The sequence below is a fragment of the Haliaeetus albicilla genome, chromosome 4, assembly GCF_947461875.1.
Source record: "Haliaeetus albicilla chromosome 4, bHalAlb1.1, whole genome shotgun sequence".
Classification (NCBI taxonomy): domain Eukaryota; kingdom Metazoa; phylum Chordata; class Aves; order Accipitriformes; family Accipitridae; genus Haliaeetus; species Haliaeetus albicilla.
Genome location: NC_091486.1, coordinates 43,993,281 through 44,009,355, shown reverse-complemented (window position 1 = coordinate 44,009,355; position 16,075 = coordinate 43,993,281). Strand labels below are relative to the sequence as shown.

The window sequence follows — 16,075 nt, the reverse complement described above, 5'->3', positions numbered from 1 at the left end:
GAAACCCGCTGCCAGCTGCCCTACAGCAGAGCTGTGAAGGGACCTCGTGAGCTCTCCTAGGCCAACCCCCTGCTTGAGCAGGGTCGGCCAGAGCAGATTTCCCAGGACCACGAGCACAGAGGGCAGATGGGGATCTTGGATCTAGCCTTCCTAACTGCACCAGTGCAGGGACGGCAAATGTCTGAGACTGCTGGTGGGAAGCACAGACCTGGGGGGATTCATCCTGCACTCCTTCATTGGCAGGTGAATGGAGACCCATCAGGACTCCAGCTCCTGTGGTGGCAGGACCATGCCACCCAGCACATCCTCGTGGGATCCATCTCTGCACTGGTACCTGCTGGTGCTCAAACGCCTGCCTGCAAATGGCAAGTCTAGGCTTTGCTGTGGAGCTAAGAGGCTGTCATTGTGGCTGAAAGATGTCAGCCAGGACCACTTGGACCTGGCACAGACGAGCTCTTGCTCAGGACAGACCAAGCAGAAGATCCCATTGTGGCTGTCTGGAGAGCCCTAGGTGCCCAGGGGAAAGGCTGCATCATGCAAGACCTTCCCCAAGTTCATCCTAAATATGTTGCAACCATGATATGGGCACAGTCTAAAAATACATCCACGTACATAAATGCCAGCTGCAACACTGACTACTCTTCACAGCCTGTGACCTGACACCTCTGGTGCATCAGCATGAAGAACAGTCCCTGAAGGTGGTCCCACCTGGGCAGCTCCTTCCTGCAGCCTTAACCCCTGCTCTCCACCAAGCCAAAATGCCCAATAACCTTGTAGGCATACCTCTAGGTCTCCAGCTGTGCTTGCAAGGCGCAGGGTGAAGCCTGCAAAGGAGACAGGCTTGGCACGTATCAGTTGGGTCACAGCCCCTGCAGGACACTATCCTGCCCTCCCTTATGCTTGGCCAGCAGACCAGACTGGGTGTTTGGTGGAGGTTTGGCAGGAGATGAAACAGAACAAGGACGCATGTGTGGACCACACGTTCTCAAAAACACACATGTGGAAAATGGCATCTCCTGTCCCAGGCTGACACTGGGCTGGGTGTGGGCCAGTGGGTTACAGGAAGATACCCCACTACTTGCCATTTGTTAGGAGCTGTTAGTCATCTCAAACTTTGCCAAATTCCAGAGCATGGTTTCATACCAGGAGAGGGTTTTCCACTGTTCTCTCTATTGCAGACCTTACTACCTGGGTGACCTTAATCTAGGTAGAAGGCATGGCAGCACATAACCTAAGCACATCCTCTCCACCTCTCAGAGCATTTTAAGTCCCATTTTCTTGCTGCTCTCATGCTTGGCAGAGCCACATCTGCAGCCCCCAGCATCTGCTTCTTTTGTTACGCGAACCCTAGGAAATGAAGCCCAGCGCAGATCTCCAGCTAGCTGGAGGTTTTCCAAACCACTCAGCACTAAACAAATCCATCCAAGCTTTCATGAGATCTCACTGTTTGCAGCAAGTGGAGCTCCCGTCACAGAGCCCAGAGCATCACAGCAGCCAGCAACACTGCGAACATAGAGACAAGCTTTTCTCCTGGAGCACTTACTCTCAAAGAGACAGGGATCAGCAATCAGGAGACCATCAGACATAGGTCCAAGTAGCAACCACTGCAAATCGGTTTGCAGACAAAAGCTCAGTACAGGTCTGGCAGTGAGGTTCAGCCATTTTTTATACAACCGACAAAACCTTTAAGTGCCTTTATGCACCACAGTTGTCATTGCTATCCACCAGCACTCAAAGGCTCGATCTGATGAGCAAAGCTTGGAAGAGACCAAGCCCTTGAACCTCCACCTTGCCATGTTTTATCCATATAACCTTGGGTAAGATTGAAACTTTCCTAATGCTCAAAGCAGGCTCTGACCCTGGGAGCATGAAGGTGCTTCATCTAGTTCAGGAGAAGAGTGAACACAGGACTGCTCAACTACTGCAGGTCCCCACCTGAAGTATAGCCAACTGCACAGGGCAAGCTGTTCCCCTAGGTGTGCATCAGCCACAAGACGGTGAGAAGTGCATGCTGCAAAGCAAAGGAAGAGGGAAATCTGGACTTCTGGGTCTATTCTTCCTCCTGACTACAGGGAAGAGTCAGACCCAGGGGACATAGCCACCACCATCCTGCTGGTACTTGGCACACATCACCTGAGGGCCACCATGGCTTGAGACACACATCTGCCATATGCCAAACCCGAGACAGTGCTGCCTTCAGCTTCACCCGCAGTGATTTATGCAACCCCGACGCTACTCCTAGGAGAGCAGGGGGACCAATCCTGCCAACTTTCATACTGTAGAAGAGCTTGGCTAAAATGTGCTGAGATTTTAGCAACCAGTCTCAAAGTCCAGTCCCACCCAACCCCAGGGGAAGGAGTTGTTCAGGAGCTGACAATCATGGCCAATCCAGATGATTTCCCTGAACACCTGACTCCAAACTCGCATGCCAAATTTCCACGATTTCTTTTTTTTTTTTTTTTTTTTCATTTGCACAGGGAAGACTGTGATACCAGGCAGAAGAGAGCTGTACATCCGCAGCGCTTGCACCAGGGGACAAACAAGTTACAGCAGATGTGTGTATGCCCCAAATGAGCCTATGGATGCACGGAGCTTTGAGAGCTCTCTTCTCAATGCCTGAAACTTGTCATTTCCAGCAAACTACAAGTTTTTCTGGTTTCTCATTAAAGCACAGACAGAAGAGAGAAAAAATTTAAAAGCAATGCAGATTTAAAAGATGATCCAGTGAGTCATTAGCCTGAAATAGAATCTCCTGGTTTCCAAACAGCCCTATGCTCCAGAACCAAGTTCAAATTCCAAAAGCACTTTCTTTCGACTTTCAAATATCAAATCCTCGTGAGCCTCCAGCTGCAGTCCTGCTGCCTGCTTATCCAACTGCAGACACCAAGTATATATCATGATAACCGTGATCCTCCCCGGGTGGGAGAGACAAGAATGCAGAAGCTTCCGTGTACCTGCTGCTGACCCATGGCTCTCGCGGCTGGCCCTCACCTTGGCCATCCCCCTTGCTGTGCCCACCAACCAGCTCTTTCTCACACCCCAGGGAAGGTGATGGTGAGCTAAAAGCAGCGTTATGGAGGAGTATCACAGGGATATCCAGGAGGGGACACTGGAGTTTCACATCAGGCAAGCACAAGAAAGCCCAAGCTTTGGGAGCCAGTTCCCCAGAGAGTTTGGACATCCATTTCTTTTCTGCTTTGAGTTTGTTGATGGGGCTGGGCAAACACTAGCAGGAAAGGGTACCCTGGCCAATGCACACCCTGCTCAGTGCCAGCCCACTAGCCAGGGCAGCCAACCAGACTGACCTCCAGCATGGGCCCCAGATGACCTGGGTCTGATCCCACCCAGATGACATGGGACAAGTCCCTTTCTCTGGTATCCACCATGTAAGCAGGTACTGTTACCAACATCCAAACTCACTATGGGTTGCCTTCCACTCTGTCCCACTCAGGACACTGGCCCAGACCCCAATGCCTGACTTCCTAAACCCCATTAAATAGATCTGTTCCCAAGCCAGAGGCACATAGTAGCCATGTATCAGAAATACCAGAGAAGATGGAGAAGGCTGGAAACTCTCACATTTCTCCTTGTGTAAGCAGCCAGAAAAGTTGCAGACAACACAGGAAAGCTGTTCTACAGCTGGAGGGAGCATGTAGCACAAGAAAACGAGGAGCCTCAGGACATCACCCTGAGCCCACTTGCAATTGCCTTTCTGAAAGCAGAGTTTGGACACTGGATATAAACCAAGCTCGCAGAAGGACAGATTTAGAGGCCACAACACAGCCAGCCCAGAGCATGGTTTCCAGAAGGATAACAGATCCAGTTGCATGATAACAGATCCAGTTGCATGGTGCTGCAAAACTCACATTTAGGTCACCAAGCTTTTAACATGAATCCATCATGAATCCTGTTTGCTTTGTCCCTCAGATAAAGCAACCTTACAAAAGTCACCGTGCAAACATTTATAGGAGGCACAAAAATCTGTGCAAACCCAGCTCTAAATCCAACATGCAAAATACGAGCTGGGCTCATTCCCTCAAAGTGAGGGCCATGCTCAGTCTAAGATGCAAACTGGTGGAAACACCAGGAATTGGTCATTTTTTCCATGAAGAGCGTCAACCCCCCAAATAGCACAAGATCAGAAGAAGATCAGAAAAGCTGTAGAGCTTGTCAGAGAACACTAACCATCCTTGCTGAGCTTTCAGTCTATCCACAGAAGTTGATACCATTTCTGTCCTGCTTAGAGGAGGTCTTATAAAACATTTCTAAAACAGATCTTTCTCCACCAGCCGCTGCTTGTTCATGGCATCTGTGTGGCAGATGACTTATGTTGACCTGGGCCAGCGTCACAGGTGCCACATGCATTTTTACGAGCCTGCTGGTTACTGCAGCCCTGTCTGCTGGTGTCAGAGCAGAGGGCTCCAGGAAAACCTGAAGCTCCCAGGAAGTTATCAGCAAAACCTCCATGCTGGACCTACACAGGTCTCTGAAGCTGTCAGGGAAGGCTGTATGCTGGTTTTCCTGCTTCAGGTGGCCAGGCAGCAAGTCTGCCTGCCTCAAGAGACCAAAAAGGGATAAACCAGCAGCTCTAGCCAAGGGCTGCAGTTGGATAAGCTCAGCCTGCACGCGAACTGACATGGCCAAAACAAGCTTCTGGACACCAGCACAAAGCCTGGCCAGCAAAAATGCAAGTGAAGTTTCCCTGATAACTCAAGCAGGTGTTGCATGCTCTTCAGGACAGGACCTCTGGAAAGGAAGGTGTGTGGATCCTTCCACCGCCCCCAAGAAGAAACCAGCAGAAGACCTGTCACCTCTACAGGGTCTTACTGAGTTAGTTTCCAAACCAGCAAAAGCCACAGCAGGAGGAAATACCTGCCAATGCTGATATGGCAGGGAGGACCAGAGGATTGTTCAGAAGAAGCATCGTCCCTCTTGTCTCTTACCAGTCTTTCTCCAAACATTTGAAATGAAAATTAAAAAAGCCAAGAAACCCACCACCAGCAACAAAAAGCCAAACCCAGTTTGGTTCGTCTCTACTCCCAGAAGCACCACCATGCATCATGCTCGATGGGAAACTTAAAGCAGGGGGGGAGAGCAGAAGGACACCAAATGGTGGGCAGCAGCTAATTCCTTCTGCCTTTCACAACAATTGGTCTATCTCCTGCCCCAAAGACTTGAATATCTGCTCCAAAGACATGAAACCAAGAGGAGGCAGAGCCTCCGGTGGGCTTTTTGGCACATGCTGTGTTTCTTGCAAGAACCATCTCTAGCAGTACGTGGGATCTTTACTTTTAACCTGTGACACAGCCCAGGCAGGCATATGTCCAGGGTCACCCGCTGGCATCCACCTCCCTCCCAGGCTGGTTATAACCATGTAGTTTGGTTCCTCATAGACTCTATTAACCCTTTGCCTAGGAGAAAGGGCAAATGCCCAGACTTGACAGAAATGCTTGAAAAGAGGAACTCTTTATCAGTATGGCACCAATTAAAGCTGCCTGGAGAAAAGGCAATGGGCTTGGGCTGCTGATGGAGACAGGTCGAGGCAGCAGAGGACGGGGATGCTCACCAGGCAATACCACACTCTCCTGCTGCAAGAGAGGAGCCTGCACGAAGCAGAAAGCAGACGACAGCAAAACTGAATGGGAAAGCACAGCACAAGGGCTTACACTGTCTCCCCGTGAAATGCCTGACATGATACACCATGAGCAAGTTGCCATGACTTGCAGATGACACTGGTCTTCATCAAGGCAGGACTCAAACCAAGGTCGACCTTGATGAATCGGTGGGATGATCTGAAGTCAAACAAGATGAACTTCAGGGCAGACATGGGCAAAGCAAGGAGGGGATGGAAATCAAAGGCATAGTGGCCAAATGGGAATAATTGGCCTGGCAGAATGGGTCTCCAAGGAGGGGACAAGGCTGCCACCAAACATGAATGCATGCAGTGATGATTGCTTTTCCAAAGCAGCTCTCACGCTGGGAAGCACATGGTGAGCCCATCCAGTGGGAACCGCTGCTGCTCAGAGGTAGGGGTCCCAGCTGGAGAGCTTGGCACAGGAGTCTCCTCCTGGGGACCAGCATCCCCAGCTGCAGAGGGCCCCGGGGGAGCCCCCGAGGGACAGGTTACAAACCTGACATGGTGCAAAAGCTAAGGGAGCCAAGTTTGGTCAGTCTGGAGGGGAGAAGATGCGATAAGGAGCCTTTAAGTATAAAAAGGTGCTGATGGCTTCCTGCCCTCCACATGCCCTGCCTTCACCAGGGTCCACCACCCGTTCCATTGAACCGAAGGCACTGGAGATGAAATGTGTCCCTGTCCATACAATCTGACTGCCCTCCATGTCATGCCATGCACACACACCAGTCCATGCCTCTCCCAGCTGCAAGAGTCACCCCAGCCCTCCAGCACTGCTCCTCAGCATTTAAGCAACTGCTTTTGTAAGCAGGTTATGAAAGCAATCCCTGGCAGCCTTTCAGGCTTTATTTGCCTTGCAGCCTGCAGTTTGTGTCCTGCTGGCAGGCAGGGGAGCCTGATGACTCACGGATGTGTGGTGACTACCCCCCCATCCAGGGTCTGCACCCCCTTTTTCCCTCTTAGCCCAGACACATGCTGGGTGCTGCAGAGCTCAGCTGTATCAGTAAGGAGGGCTGACTGCTGCCTTTTTTTGAATGTCAGTGAAGAATGCAGTGCAGGTTAATGCTATGCCAGCACTGCCTTGGACAGAAGGACCTGCTGCATCCCTAAAACATCACATCTTGCCATCACTGCATTAGGCTGCCTTACTTCCCAGCTACCCATCCTGCATATCATAGACAGGCAGGGAGGAAATTCCATTTCCCAGGTTTTCCTGCCAAAAAGCAGAAAATAGAGGAAGAGACACTCAGCAAGGCTCACTCTCAGTCCAACCGTGCCTTTGAGGAGCCCAGCACCATCCAAAGCATTTCCAACGCTGTGCATGCAGCAATCACCCCTCTTGTGCAAATGCAGCCAGCCAGCACAAGACATTTTCCCTCCACGGCAAGGTGCCTCTTCACACCCCCACCATGTCCTTTGGAGTCCTGCTCCCAGGAAGGACCTCCTGGGTCACAGCCTTTCTGACCCAGCAACAGTCAGCCAGTACTGGCACAGGCTCAGCACAGCCTTCAGCAGCTGACAACTCCAAAGATGTGCCAGAGGTGCTCAGGGAACCGCTAACACCACAAGAGAGGTCACGCCAGCACCTGGAGCCAAACAATCAGCATCTCCAGGGGAAGGACGAGTGTCCACCACACTCACAGCCACACTGGATGGTCTGCCAGTGACCCTCGAGTCCTTTGCAGAGGCAACACACTGTTGTGATGCTCCAACACTGTCCCAGGGATGGGAGTTGGAGGAGCAGGAGGGAGCTGCTCTGGTTCCCACCTGAGAAACCAGCTATGCTGGAGAGATCTCACCTTTGCAGCCCCACATGTGAGCTACAGCTTCAGGAATAGGAGCCGAACCATCCACAACTCCTGGGCCTGGAAGAGGCTCCTCAGCACAGTATGGCACAAGCACATCAGCACAAAACTTCTCTGGGCTATGGCTGGGGTGAGAGGGTGGCCAGCAGGTCTGTGCACCCAGGGTAGCTTGGCTGGCCTCCTCTTTGCAGTAATTTTCTTGCTCATAAAGGCAGCACCACGTCAGGTGATGTGTAATGTGTACAAGGTATCCCAGCTTCTCAAACCCAAGGTCTGCAGAAAAACCCTGGAGCCCCAGCACAAGTGTTTTCACCAGCAGTAACTATCTCAGATACATCAACTGAAAATCCAGAGGGCAATCGCTGCTGTGACCTGTGAGCAGGAAGAAGGACCTACAAGCACTTGGGGGAAAAACACACCCCAAAAGCCCCTGGTGCCAAGAAAAGAAGCAAAATAGCAGTGATGTCGAGCCACAATTGCTATCCTGCTGCGGTTGCTGCCCTGTACCAGGGTTTCCACAGCAGCGGGGCTGCAGAGAGGCAAACGCGAGGAGATTGGTTTTCCAGGCATATCGGCTCAACCCTTCATCCCGCAAAAATTAACTGGGGTCTCTGGGTATGAGACATCACCCTCAATCTTATAGAAGTGCTCATTAGAGAAGTATAATAGACCCACCACAGCTGAGCCCAGCACGCCAGGGTGGCAAGCGCAGCAGTCTGAGACACCACCCCCCGCCCAAGGAAGAAAGGGGAGAAAAATGAGCTGATGGGATGCCAAACCGAACAAGGGCCTTAGGAGCAGCCTTGTTTAACCAGCCAGCCTCAACAAGCCCTGTGCAACACCTCCTACTGCCATGCCACTCCGCCTGCCCAGCGGAGACAGCAGCCCACAGATACTGGGGATTTTCAATTTAATATAATTATAAACCACAGTTCCAGTTAGATGAGGGAAATGTTGCTGTTAGCAAGACATACTGTTTTACCTATTGCTCCCTTCTTCACCGTGGGCCAGTAGGAGTGGGACACAGGAGGGGTTTTGGACATAAAGGAGGGGTGGTACTGCTGCTAATGAGAAGTAGATGGAGAAACTTTGCAGGAGGTCTCGTCTGCTGGGCAGGCACCCAAGCTGCTCCCCTCCACCCACAGTGCCATTTCTCTGCCAGACACCCCCTCCGAAAGGGATGGGGCCAGGGTCCTCTGCTCCCAACACCCTCCCAGCCTCTCCCAAATCAATTGCCTGCCTGCTCTCCACCCCTGCACCTCAGTTTCCAAGACCAAACTAGGTGGTCTCACTTTCCCAAGGATGTTGCTTTTGTGAGACACCAAGCCCCCGTAACTGACTGAAGAGGATTAGATTTGGGTGTGCAGCATCCAAAAATGAAGGCGATTCCTTCCACAGGGGACATGGATGAAATGTGTGTCATGGCAGCAAAAGAAGACCTGAGGGGTGGATGTTCCATGAGCATAGCAACTCCCAGCAACCATTGCCAACTGCTCCACCTTTCTGGAGACACAGCTCTTTCCTCCCCAGTTTTCCAGGGCAATTTCAGGCCAATATCTCAACTAAAGGTGCGACAGTGATGTATTAATATACAAGGTTCTGATACCACAGCTCATCATCATCCTGCCTTCAGGAGACACAACTTTCCATCCCAAAGCAAATATGGCTTGGGGTGGGATAAAAGCTGTGCAGTGGGAATTGACCCCAGGGGGTTTTTCACCCCTCACAACATGGATACTCACCCATCAAGTAGCTCTTCACCTTCAGGTATCCGACAGCCAGTCGGAGGATGGAGAGTTTATCAAGCCTGGTGCGCACATCTTCAGGGAAGGGCAGCAAGCCAGTCAGCTTGTTCAGCTCCTGGTTGAGCCGGTCTCGATGCCGCTTGGATGGGTTGGACTTCACACCCTCAGGGGGTGGTGGTTTGGGGCTGGAAGAGGCAAAGGAGAGTTTAATCAAACTGGGCCTGTCTGACAGGCTCTTTCCAAACCCAGTGTTGACTTTAGTGCAGCCACAACAACAGTAGAACATCAGGTGGCCAAGGTAAGGCCACACGGCAGCGAGAGCAAGCTCCAGCAAGCCCACAAGGCAATGGCTGGAGGAGACATGGCCATCCCAACCAGCCACCTTGTGCAGCCCCAGGGATGATGTTCTCCAGCTGGAGTGTGGGTTGATCCTCAGATGGGTACCTTAATGTGCAGCCTGGCTGAGACAGCTCAGCTGGATACCACAGCCTTGCTCCCACCCCTGAGCCCTGGCAGGGAAAAAGGACACTGAGGGCAGAGATCTGCAAGCCATCAGAGCATCTCTTGGAGGTCTGGTTAGACTCTTCCACCCACAGTCTGCTATGTCCACCCTTTCTCCTCTTCCTCATCCCATACCTTTCTCACACAGCAGGTCTCTCCCTGGCCACACGCCACATGCTCACACCAGGTCCTCTCCACAGAAAGCTCTACCTTGAGTTTCTCAGAAGATTGCCAGGCCTTGACAATAAGCATGCTAACAAATAGCAAGAATGAAAAGCAGGCAGGTCCAAAAAGATTTTTTATTTGACTTTATTTCAATTAGCTGCTTTTAAGTTTCCTCTGACTGCTCAGAGCCTGAATCCATTGCTTTAATTATGAATATTACAAAGAGGAGTACATGTGAAAGTTAATGACAGGATTTGGACAAAGAGATACTACATAGGGTAGCTTAGCGCACAGCACTTGGAAAACAGCCTCTTTAAAAAAAACCAGATTTTAAAAAAAATTTGTTCTCTTCCAATATTCTGATTTCTGATCCTTTCAGATGGGCATTTCCAACCTAAAACAACATCTGATGCCAAACTTAGGCTCTGGGACTCCATGTGCAGAAGGAGTAGGGTCCATGAGAGCAGCTCTTCTCTGTCTTAAGCTGACATGGGGACCCATCTCTATCAGCTGCAGTTATTTCACACACTACAGCTGAAATCTCAGCCACAGCAGTAAGAGGTTAGTTAATAACATTAATGAATCTCGGATGTCATCTTGTCTCCTTTGGTTTTTAATGCTGGTTTGAATTTTTGAGCTTGAAGAAAAACCCTTCAGACCCCTGCCTCTGTATTTGGTTCCACTGCATCCCCTAACATGCAGCTTTTATTGTTTTGATGTAATTTGTCTAACCACAAACTCCCTCTCTGCAGGCATCCTTGCTTCATAAAGTAGCTTTGGATAACAGGATCTGCCAGTATTTAGCAGCAATTTAAACTCTCCCCTCTACTAGCACTCTTAAATCTCATCTGGCAGGACTGCTCGCATGTGTGACAAGAGAGGAAATGAGCATTAAATGAAATGCAGTGAGGTGCCTGTTGAATTTTCATTGCAGAGAGCTACCAAGGGATCTTCTAAGCATGAATGGAAAATTGTAGCATTTCTCCAGAAAAGCTCAATCATGCTCTTTTGTAACATAAGCATCAGGAGGGATATACCCTGCTTCTCAGAGAGGCTGGGTACAACTCATCACCAAACTTGTCCATACAACCTGGGCAAAACACACTGGCACCAGTGCTTTTATGTACTCCATTAGCCAGTGGCTTAAACACTTTTGAAGTCACAGTCACTCATCAGGAAGGAAAAAATGAAATGGTTTTCCTTTGACTCTGTCTCTGATTAATTAAAAAAAAAAAAGAGAGGTAAAGAAAATTATTCTGAGTTTCCTCAGATATCCTTTAAAGAAAAGTCCTCTGCCCACTCACTATCCAAATCTAGCCCACAAACAGCCAGAAGGAAGAGAAAATGAGACTGGAGATGAGCAAGGAGTGCTGCTCTGTATGGGAGTGGGTAAAACGCAGAGGTGTAATGGGGTCTCTTGGATAGTCTGGCCAAGCACTGGAAATACTCTGCCTGAGACACACGTGGTGATAGTCAGCAGCGAAGCTAAAGGAGGCTAAGGAGGACACCTCAACATCTCTGTGCACGTCCACAGCTGCAGCACGCAGAGCGTTTCACGGCTAGCCTCGAGAGGACAGATGACGAAGAGGCAAGTGGCTCTGGTGATGCCAAGTGGCTCTTTTTGCAGCCTGTTTCTGTGGGCAAATGCTGCACCTGGGAACTCCCAGGGCCAGAGGCTTCACAGTTCTCCATCCTTACGGATGCCACAGGGAAACAGCTTCCAGGTGCTCATAGCCAACAGCTCTGTTTGCTCTCTGCCAGGCAGTTATGAAGCTCCCAAGAGCTCTATGCAAGCCAGCAGGCAGGGCCAAGAGAACCGCCAGCCCCCCATCACATGAACTTACCAAGGGAAAGGCATTAACTTGAGCACAACCGCATTATTAGCCACCAGAGAATCCACACAAGCAAGCACTGCAGGAAACAACATTTCCCGCTGCTCATGGAAACAGTGAAACTTGGTCTAGATGTTTAAAATCTGTTTAAATTCCCTGCCCTTAGGCCTGTCTCCATCCACACTGCAGGGCTAAGCACTGGCAGTCTTTCCTGGTCCTGGGCACCGTGCAAGGCTGTCCCAGGGAGCACTGCTACCCAGGCACAACCTGGACTTCCACAAAGCAGCTCAACACCTATGCAACAAGCAAGGAAAAGACACTTTTAAAGAGGTCTGAGTCCCTGTTCTGTTTGCAGGAGTTCTAATGCAGCACAGTCTTATGAAATGGATAAGGTGCAAAGCTCAGCATGGCCGTGCCACAAAGTTCACGATGAAGTTGCTGAGAAAAGTGGCTGACCCCCATGTAGATGGGCTGGAGCAGAGCGGCAGGGAAAGCTCTGCTCCCAGGAGGGCAAAGGCTGTGCCACTGCTGCAGTGTTGTTTTTCCCCAGTTGCCCTTTGAACCGGGAACCCAGCAGGAAGTTTATCACTTTTGCAAGCTGGCAAGTACCAAGTGATACTAACTATTAACAACAGCTGAGGTTGCCTGAGCTGATATATTGTCTCCTAATTTTTATTATTTTTTTTAATAAGTAAAAAGCCCTGAGCAAGCTGCAAAGGGACCAGAGAACTCCCTAACCCCATCCTTCCCTCCCCACCCGGCTGGCTGCACATCCCGCTGCCCCCAGCCCTGCTCTGCCTGACCTCTCCCAGCAGGACCCTGCCGCAAGATCTGCCCAGTCACAGAGGAAAAGAATCTTTTCCAGTTCCCAAGGCTGGCCCTGCAGTACCAGGGATCAAGGTCCCTTCTGCTCCAAAGGGACACCTTCTCCCGCACCCTGAGCCACACGAATCCAGCCCAAACCCTCAGTCTGGCCACGCCAGCCCCACCACAGGGCTGGAATCGCCACTCCGAGGTGAGCAGGAGAAAGGTTGGAGGCAGAGCAGCTACCCATCGCATTTCCACACTTCTTTAAGACTCCCTAATAAACACCCAAGAGAGGCTCCGGCTCACTTTCTCACCACAGGTTTATAACGTTGATGCTCCCTCCTTCATGCCAGACTTGGGTTCAGGTCACCCGTCCCCCCGTTCCACTGCCTCCCAGAAATACATATATACACCTTTATTTCCTATACGCCTGGTAACCTGAGGTAAACAGGCTGATGTGACTTCAGAGCTGGTATGGGGGGAGGCACGGGAGTCCCAAAGCCAGGAAACTCCAGCAACACATCAGGGGAGCATTATGCAACAGCTATTGAGCAGCATGCTAATTAATTATTAAGGAATAGGGATCTTTTGGTAAATAGTAATTGCTGTACGTTCGATTTACACAGGCACTGAAACGTGAGCCAGCTTGCAACTCAAACCAGAGGACAGCTGAGCATCTCAGACTCTCCAACGAGCTTCCTCACAGGAACACTGGGGATGCAGCACAATCATCGTCAGGATTTTTATTTTTTCACCAGCGTGCCAGAGCCTACAAAGCATTAGCTCCAATTAACCCTAATTAAAACAGAGTAGCCCAAGCATGCTGTCTCCCTATCTCTTGCTGCTTCAATGCTCACACCAGAGCAGCCTAACGCAGTTCCCCAGAACCAGTCTGACCCTCGCAGACCCGTTTTCTACCACCCCGCCCGGTCCCCCCCGACCTGCCCCAGCCTCCTCCCCCTTCCCAGCGGCTGCCAACCTGCCGCCCCCCGGCTGTTACCGGGGGGAAGCACCCTTCCTCCTCCCCCCCGCCCCGGGTGCACGCCCGACCCCCACCCCGCTGCACCCACCTCTTCGGCACCGGCTTCTTTCTCTTCCTCCCGGCGTACATCCCGCCGGCAGCGCCGAGCACCGGCAGCGCCGAGCACCGGGCGCGGGGCTGGGAGGGGCGGCCCCGCCCGGAGGCGGGGTTTAAGGGGGACGGCGGCGGGGCGGCCCCGGTCCCTTCCCCGCCCCGGACCCCGCCCCCCCCGGGGACCTCGGACCGGCCCCCGGCGATGCACCGGCCCTGCGAGGTCCCCGGTCCCTGGGTCGCCGTGCCCGGGAGCCACCGTGGTGGGCAGGGAGCGCCGTGCCCGGAGGGTCACCGTCCCCAAGGGGCCACCGCATCCTGGGAAACACCGTGCCCATGGGCCACCGTCCCCAGGGAGCCGCTAAATCCTAGGAAACACCGGTCTCCGGGGAGCCACCAAATCCTGGGAAACACCATGCTCATGGGCAACCCTGCCCAGGGTGCTGCTGTGCCCATGGGCCACCATTCCCAGAGGGTCACTGTGCCTGGGGAGCCACTGCACCCCAAAAGTCACCACGCTTACAGCTCACCGCGCCTATGGGCCACTGTGCCCGTTAGCCACCGTGCACAAGGGGCCACCAAATCCTGGGAGCCACCGTGCCTATGGGCCACCTCTTTTTCCTGCAACAGATGACCACTTCAGAGCAGTTTCCGTGCTCCTCTCCTGCTGCAATGCCTGCAGGATAACATTCACCCGCAGGCTCATGTTGCTGGTCTCCATGCATCATGCTTGGTGGCTGCACCAGTCCCTTCCAGAGCAGCCAGGCTGGTGTAGCCTGGGAGGTTACTCCTGCCCAACAGCTGCAGCCAGAGAGACAACGCGGAACTGAAGGCACCCGAATTACTGCTCTGTTTCAACATCGAGATGTTTTATCACGCAGTCAGCAGCAAAAAACAAACTGAACAGAAAGATGCAATGAAATCCTGCTCCATGGAATAAACTTTTCCCTTTTCCTAACCCTGCAGGTAACCCTTCATTCCATGACACCAGGGCTTTGCAAGATAAGCCTCCCCACCTCCCAGACCCTGATGTCCTTGCTGGTTCCCCTCCAGGAACAGCCAGACTGTTGCCTCTCACTTTGCATTTCCTTGAGTACCATGGGGTTTTTTTAACCATAAACTGTTTGTCTTAAAAATCAAGCCTGTTCATGTCCCAGTGGGAGGAAAGCATGGTGGACAACCATGTGCTTTCATGGCTGCGTTGGTGGCATAGGCCAATTTGATATATCCCCTGAGGACTTTCTTGGCCTCCAACTAATTTTCAGCCCAGGAGGTTTCCTCAGGCAGATGTGGTTTCTACCTAGTAGTGCTCTTCCAGGCTTCCCTTGAATCTGCGTAAACATTTAGGATCAATTGGCAACGAGTTGCACAGCCCAACCATTGCTGCACAAAGCCCCACCTCCTCTGATCTGGTTTTAAAGCCTGGCTTTCAGCACTCACATGGTCTTCGGATCTTTGATTGTCCTTGTTTGCCCTTCTCTTCCACTGCGTCCTTTCTGAGATGAGAAGGACGATGAGAAAACTGTGGGTTCATACCGTGCCAGATGATGTCCTTTATTTTCTTCTCTCCACCTTTCCTAAGCACTTTTCTTTTTTGATCCTTGCTGAGCTGACATTTTCAGACACAAGACACCGTTCCTGAGCAGAAAGCTCAGCTCAGAGCCCTGTGTGTTACGTGCCCATGTGAGAGTGCATATTCCCACCTGCATCACTTTTACAGTTACTTACACTGAACAGGACCTGCTATTTTATTGCTCCATCCTGTAAGACCCCTTTGACATCCTCCCTAGGATGAGTAACTGTCATCAAATGCAGCATCCTCACCATTTCACACCCATTTAGGATGTAAGTGTCAAACAGCAGAATTTCCAGCACCAACCAGGCAGAGCTTGACCTCTTGGTGCTGTGGGAACTGCTGTCTTACTCCCACGTGGGTACAGAGGAGCACAGAGCGATGGTCCTTGAGAGCCAGCCCGGCCCCTGCTCTGGTCACCCCCTGACAGCCCTAGAGCCTCCACTGATGGGTTTTTCCTACCCTCTCACTGGAAAGACTTGCCTGACATGCCAGCACGTTGCAGACAAAGCTGTTAAGGACAGAAAGCCAGACCCAGACACATTGTGTGTGGTTTGGTTTTTTTAAGCTGTTTGCAAATTCCAGGGATAAATTCTTGAAATGAAACTCAATCGCTTCTTGCCAAGGGGCAAAGCAGAAGCAGCTAATGGTATCAAAAATGTCCCAGGTCAGCAGAGCTGATGTCAGTTTGATGGGTAGTGTGTTAATACATTTATTTATGACCTTCCTAGACCATACGTAGAGACCCAGTAATTTAGCCATGCTTTTTAATAAGGCTGGCAAAGATCCAGCTCAGCCCTGGAAATTGCACTCTGGTGTCTCCATCAAGTGGAGAAAGGAAGCTGGGGGAGGAAGGTGTCCCAGCCACCAGCACCGTGGGCTGCCCAGCTCTCAGGTGTCTCAGTGGCAGGCAGGGCTGTGGGAAGGCAGCTTCCAGAGCCCA

The 16,075-nt window shown here is 51.5% G+C and overlaps 1 protein-coding gene across 1 annotated transcript in view; it reads right to left on the bottom strand.

Moving 5' to 3' along the window:
• The window catches only part of LOC104319502 (aryl hydrocarbon receptor), a 32,291-nt gene extending 18,638 nt beyond the window's left edge, over positions 1-13,653 (bottom strand). Inside the window, exons 1-2 of the mRNA XM_069782197.1 lie at positions 13,558-13,653; positions 9,180-9,367 (exon numbers count right to left, since the gene is read on the bottom strand). Of these exons, the coding sequence (XP_069638298.1) occupies positions 9,180-9,367; positions 13,558-13,598 (229 nt within the window). The 5' untranslated portion in view covers positions 13,599-13,653. The remainder of the gene's footprint in view (positions 1-9,179; positions 9,368-13,557) is intronic.
• Between the last annotated feature and the right edge of the window lie 2,422 nt (positions 13,654-16,075).